At 49.9% G+C, this 5554-nt stretch overlaps 1 protein-coding gene across 1 annotated transcript; it reads left to right on the top strand.

The window, feature by feature from the left end:
* The first annotated feature begins 2588 nt into the window (after nt 1–2588).
* Nucleotides 2589–5414, top strand: LOC138358352 (zinc finger protein 853-like). Its single transcript, XM_069316189.1, has 2 exons — nt 2589–2672; nt 4182–5414. The coding sequence occupies exons 1-2, from the start codon at nt 2589–2591 to the stop codon at nt 5412–5414; spliced, it is 1317 nt and encodes a 438-aa protein (XP_069172290.1).
* The last annotated feature ends 140 nt before the right edge of the window (nt 5415–5554 follow it).

The following is a 5554-nucleotide window of genomic DNA, read 5'->3' as shown; positions in this document are numbered from 1 at the left end:
ATTGAATTGTGGTTCGAGCAGAGGACGCGAGCAAAGCACTTGTTCCGGAAATGTTCGTACGTCATCAGTTATGAGTCGTGTGTAAACCGCTTTTCATTCATAAACAGGGGGTTTGGCGGATGCACGAAGTGGACTTTGGGTCTTTGTTTAGAGAACGGGGCTGTATTTGAAGTATGTGGGTGAAGCATTTGGAAAATATACGATTCGAACTGAGGAAGTCAGCGAAGCACTATTCGAAAAATGTTAGAACATCTGTTGTGAGTCATGTGTAATCCTTTTTCACTCATAAAAACTGGGTTTAGCGGCTCGATTAACGAGTGTTTGGGTTTTGTTGATGAGAGCATGGCTGAATAAAAGATTAAAATTAGTAGATGAAAATTGAGTCGAGGACTCAAAGTTGTTCAAATCGGGTCTCGATTTGGTGACGTGAAGAAGTCCTAATATGTTCAGATCTATTCGACGACAATTAGTGGTTAGTACTTTGAAATCGTTGTGAATGAGAGGTTGATTCATGGCTTCACAGTGGTATCGCAGAGCAGCGGACAGTTCAAACATTTAAAAAGGTAAATAACTCCCAAATCTCACATCATTCAACTGTTTATTGATAAATTTTAGATAAGTTATGCCGAGTGATTTTGCTACACTTTTTAGTGCTGTTGATGGGTTATCTCCGAAACGCTGGTTTTGAGAAAACATTTTAAGATTTGTATCTGTTTTCTGATACAGATGTCGATTAATCTATCCTTATAATTCGTGCTCTCTTTCTCTCTCTCTCATTCTTTTTCTGTTTTTGTGTGTCAAAAAAAGAGCGATCTTCCCCTAAACAAAACTGATAATATATTTAACTACCCTCTTCCAAACAACTTGGGAGTTTCTGGGTATATACAACAAGCATCATCCCGAGATCTGCTGGCCTCTCGGGGGGGGGGGGGGTGGATTTTGTTGGAGTTTCAATTACCTGGTTGATGGGGTTCCGGGAGTTCTTCTACTCCCCAAGCCCGGCCCGAGGCCAGGCTTGACTTGTGAGAGTTTGGTCCACCAGGCTGTTGCTTGGAGCGGCCCGCAGGCCCACATACCCACCACAGCCCGGTTGGTCCGGCACTCCTTGAAGGAAACAATCTAGTTTTCTCTTGAATATGTCCACGGTTGTTCCTGTGATATTTCTGATGCTCGCTGGTAGGACGTTGAACAACCGCGGACCTCTGATGTTCATACAGTGTTCTCTGATTGTGCCCATGACACCTCTGCTCTTCACTGGTTCTATTCTGCATTTTCTTCCGTGTTATTTATTCCATTTATTTCGTTGTTTCATATATATTTTATTTTAGCCTAAAGGAAAGTTTTTTTTTGTTTTTCCAAGATGTTTATTCGTCCTGGAGCTTTCCAGCAGTGACAGCAGCTGTTGTATTAGTTAATTTTTTAATTTAGTTTTGCCCCGAGGGGCGAGTTTATTGGGCAGCGCCAGTCATCCTGTGTGTGAACATACTACCATAGCAGTTTGTACTGTACCCGAAGCGGAGGAACCCCGCTTGGTTGTTCATCCTGTCACTTGTACCCAGACACAGCTGGGACTTGTTTAACTGTCTCAAATGAACAGCTTACTAAACAAGATGAATAACATTTGTGAATCCCTAAACTTTACGCCATCTTGCGGGTGCAAAATGAGGGAAATCTTCACTTTGGCTGTTGGGGAGATTACGTTACTGGTCCTTAAACCAATACACGTAGTTTGGGGGAGGACGTTAATGTCGTCCACAATGCCCCAAAATACTTGTAAAAACTTATTTTTAATATTTGTCCAAAAAAATATATTAGTAAAATATAAATATTTTCCGATTATAAAACTTGTTTTAAAATGTCCGCCAAAATCTTGCGCCAATTTGATACCAAAGTGACCGACGTAGCAGGAAAATTGAGGTGAGAAAACTGGAAAGAGTATAAACATTGGAGTGTTGTTGTGCGCTCACGGGCACCGGCCGGCCTACCTTGCAGGTGGTGTGCCGGGCCAGGCAATGGTCACTACATTGCGTGCACTTTTTTTTTTTTTTTTTTTTTTTTTTTTTTTTTTTTTTTTTTTTGAGATATATACAAGAGTTGTTACATTCTCGTACAGCCACTAGTACGCGTAGCGTTTCGGGCAGGTCCCTGGAATACGATCCCCGCCGCGAAGAATCGTTTTTTCATCCAAGTACACATTTTACTGTTGCGTTAAGCAGAGGCTACAGTTTAGGAATTACGCCCAGTAAATCCTCCCCGGCCAGGATACGAACCCATGACATAGCGCTCGCGGAACGCTAGGCGAGTGTCTTACCACTACACCACGGAGACTGTGAAACTTACACTTAATACACGCAATCGTGTATTGCGTGTATTAAGAAATGCATCTATATTTGACAAATATTATTTTCCTAGCTCAATGTGGTTGAGAGAGGGAGAGAATTATCACGGGAAAGCGCTAAGCCATTACAACTATATAGCACTTGAACGGGGTCAGGATAAGGATGTGGGGATTATGTTATGCAGTATAGGAAACATCAACTTTAGCTCCAGAAGTAGTAGTAGTAGAACCTCCACATGCAGACACAGCAATGTCACCAGAAGCTGCAGCAGGAAGAGCAGCAGCTGTAGCAGTAGCAGCAACAGAATGTCCCACAACACAAAATGAAATGCAGGTTCGTTCTCTGGCGTTTGGTCAAGGTACGGTGAGGCTAAAGTGTCAGTCTAGCATCCCCACTGTACGTTCACAGGCTCTCCCGTTCCTCCAACCTCTCGTTCTCAGACCCATTTATTCCTTTGGCCTCTTTGTTCCCAGGGCCTCTGTTCGAATATGACCTCGTGTTCCTAGGGCTTTTGCATTCCCAGGTCCTCGTCTTCCTGGGGCTTTTACATTCCCAGGTCCTCGTCTTCCGGGGGCTACACATTCCCAGGTCCTCGTCTTCCTGGGGCTTTTACATTCCCAGGTCCTCGTCTTCCTAGGGCTTTTACATTCCCAGGTCCTCGTCTTCCTGGGGCTTTTACATTCCCAGGTCCTCGTCTTCCTGGAGCTACACATTCCCAGGTCTTCGTCTTCCTAGGGCTTTTACATTCCCAGGTCCTCGTCTTCCTGGGGCTACACATTCCCAGGTCCTCGTCTTCCTAGGGCTTTTACATTCCCAGGTCCTCGTCTTCCTGGGGCTTTTACATTCCCAGGTCCTCGTCTTCCGGGGGCTACACATTCCCAGGTCCTCGTCTTCCTGGGGCTTTTACATTCCCAGGTCCTCGTCTTCCTGGGGCTACACATTCCCAGGTCCTCGTCTTCCTGGGGCTTTTACATTCCCAGGTCCTCGTCTTATGAGGACATCGTGTTCTCAGGGCTTCGTTTTCCAAGGGCCTCGTGTTCTTGTATGGCCTTGCATTCCCAGATCCTGGTGCTCGCACTCGTCCTCACCATCACGCACTCGTCCTCACCATCACACACTCGTCCTCACCTTCACGCACTCGTCCTCACCTTCACGCACTGGCCCTCAGGTGTGGTCGTATTTACAATCACTCTCCATCCGGTCCCAGGGAAGAGAGACCACCTGTGAAGAGTCCCATACTGTGGATCACCTCTCCTTCATCCTGGTTTTCCCCTCCTCCTCCTCTTCCTTCTATCTCCCCACTCCCTCCTCACCCTACAACCTATCCTCCCCACCAACCCCCACCCACCCCCACCCACCGCGTCCTCCCCAGGGCTGACCTGCTGCGAGATTTTTTAATTTGCAATAAATTTTCAGCCTCTCCAATACCTGCATATTTTTATCTTGTGATTAATGACGTTCTCTGCCGCGAGTTTTCTGATAAATAAATTGAGGTTTGGGCGTAAAAGTCTCCGCTTATTTTTTTTCCCCTCGCTTTTTTTAAGTATATTTATATTGCGTCACTGGGTATTTTTCAGGAAATGGTTTAGGCATGTAGCGCGTGACGCTCCCAGCGCTCGGAAAGGCCACGACAAGAATCAGAAGAAATGTTGTACGGAAAGGTATATTTAGTTATATAAATTTATGCCACTGGAATGTTTGTGATAGCGTTTGTGTGAGGCTCATCCTGCTGTCACTTGCAGTTCAGTACAGACACATATTATATATATTATTTATGTGTGTGTGTGTGTACTCGACTGTGAGTGACGGCAGGATGTGCTTCAGCTCCTGCGTCCCCTACAGTGGCTGGTGGACGAGTTGCAGTGGCTGGTGGACGAGTTGCAGCGGCTGGTGGACGAGTTGCAGTGGCTGGTGGACGAGTTGCAGCGGCTGGTGGTCGAGTTGCAGTGGCTGGTGGACGAGTTGCAGCGGCTGGTGGACGAGTTGCAGTGGCTGGTGGACGAGTTGCAGCGGCTGGTGGACGAGTTGCAGTGGCTGGTGGACGAGTTGCAGCGGCTGGTGGTCGAGTTGCAGCAGCGGCTGGTGGTCGAGTTGCAGCAGCGGCTGGTGGTCGAGTTGCAGCAGCGGCTGGTGGTCGAGTTGCAGCAGCGGCTGGTGGTCGAGTTGCAGCAGCGGCTGGTGGTCGAGTTGCAGCAGCAGCTGGTGGTCGAGTTGCAGCAGCAGCTGGTGGTCGAGTTGCAGCAGCAGCTGGTGGTCGAGTTGCAGCAGCAGCTGGTGGTCGAGTTGCAGCGGCAGCTGGTGGTCGAGTTGCAGCGGCAGCTGGTGGTCGAGTTGCAGCAGCAGCTGGTGGTCGAGTTGCAGCAGCAGCTGGTGGTCGAGTTGCAGCAGCAGCTGGTGGTCGAGTTGCAGCAGCGGCTGGTGGTCGAGTTGCAGCAGCGGCTGGTGGTCGAGTTGCAGCAGCGGCTGGTGGTCGAGTTGCAGCAGCGGCTGGTGGTCGAGTTGCAGCGGCGGCTGGTGGTCGAGTTGCAGCGGCGGCTGGTGGTCGAGTTGCAGCGGCAGCTGGTGGTCGAGTTGCAGCGGCAGCTGGTGGTCGAGTTGCAGCGGCAGCTGGTGGTCGAGTTGCAGCAGCAGCTGGTGGTCGAGTTGCAGCAGCAGCTGGTGGTCGAGTTGCAGCAGCAGCTGGTGGTCGAGTTGCAGCAGCAGCTGGTGGTCGAGTTGCAGCAGCGGCTGGTGGTCGAGTTGCAGCAGCGGCTGGTGGTCGAGTTGCAGCAGCGGCTGGTGGTCGAGTTGCAGCGGCAGCTGGTGGTCGAGTTGCAGCGGCAGCTGGTGGTCGAGTTGCAGCGCCAGCTGGTGGTCGAGTTGCAGCGGCTGGTGGTCGAGTTGCAGCGGCTGGTGGTGGTCGAGTTGCAGCGGCAGCTGGTGGTCGAGTTGCAGCGGCTGGTGGTGGTCGAGTTGCAGCGGCAGCTGGTGGTCGAGTTGCAGCGGCTGGTGGTCGAGTTGCAGCGGCTGGTGGTGGTCGAGTTGCAGCGGCTGGTGGTGGTCGAGTTGCAGCGGCTGGTGGTAAAGTTGCAGTAGCACTTGATCCTCTCATTTTGTATCTTGCCAATACTTGTGAATCGGGTGCGGACGCACCAAGCTGCACATCCTAGCAGTGCTTTCTTAGATCGGTCTTCAGTTCTGGGGCTCCCGCCTCTTAACCTACAACCCAATTGTGT

This window comes from Procambarus clarkii, chromosome 83 (genome assembly GCF_040958095.1).
Source record: "Procambarus clarkii isolate CNS0578487 chromosome 83, FALCON_Pclarkii_2.0, whole genome shotgun sequence".
Lineage (NCBI taxonomy): Eukaryota > Metazoa > Arthropoda > Malacostraca > Decapoda > Cambaridae > Procambarus > Procambarus clarkii.
The sequence above is the reverse complement of the archived record's forward strand: the minus strand, read 5'-3'. Positions and strand labels throughout refer to the sequence as shown.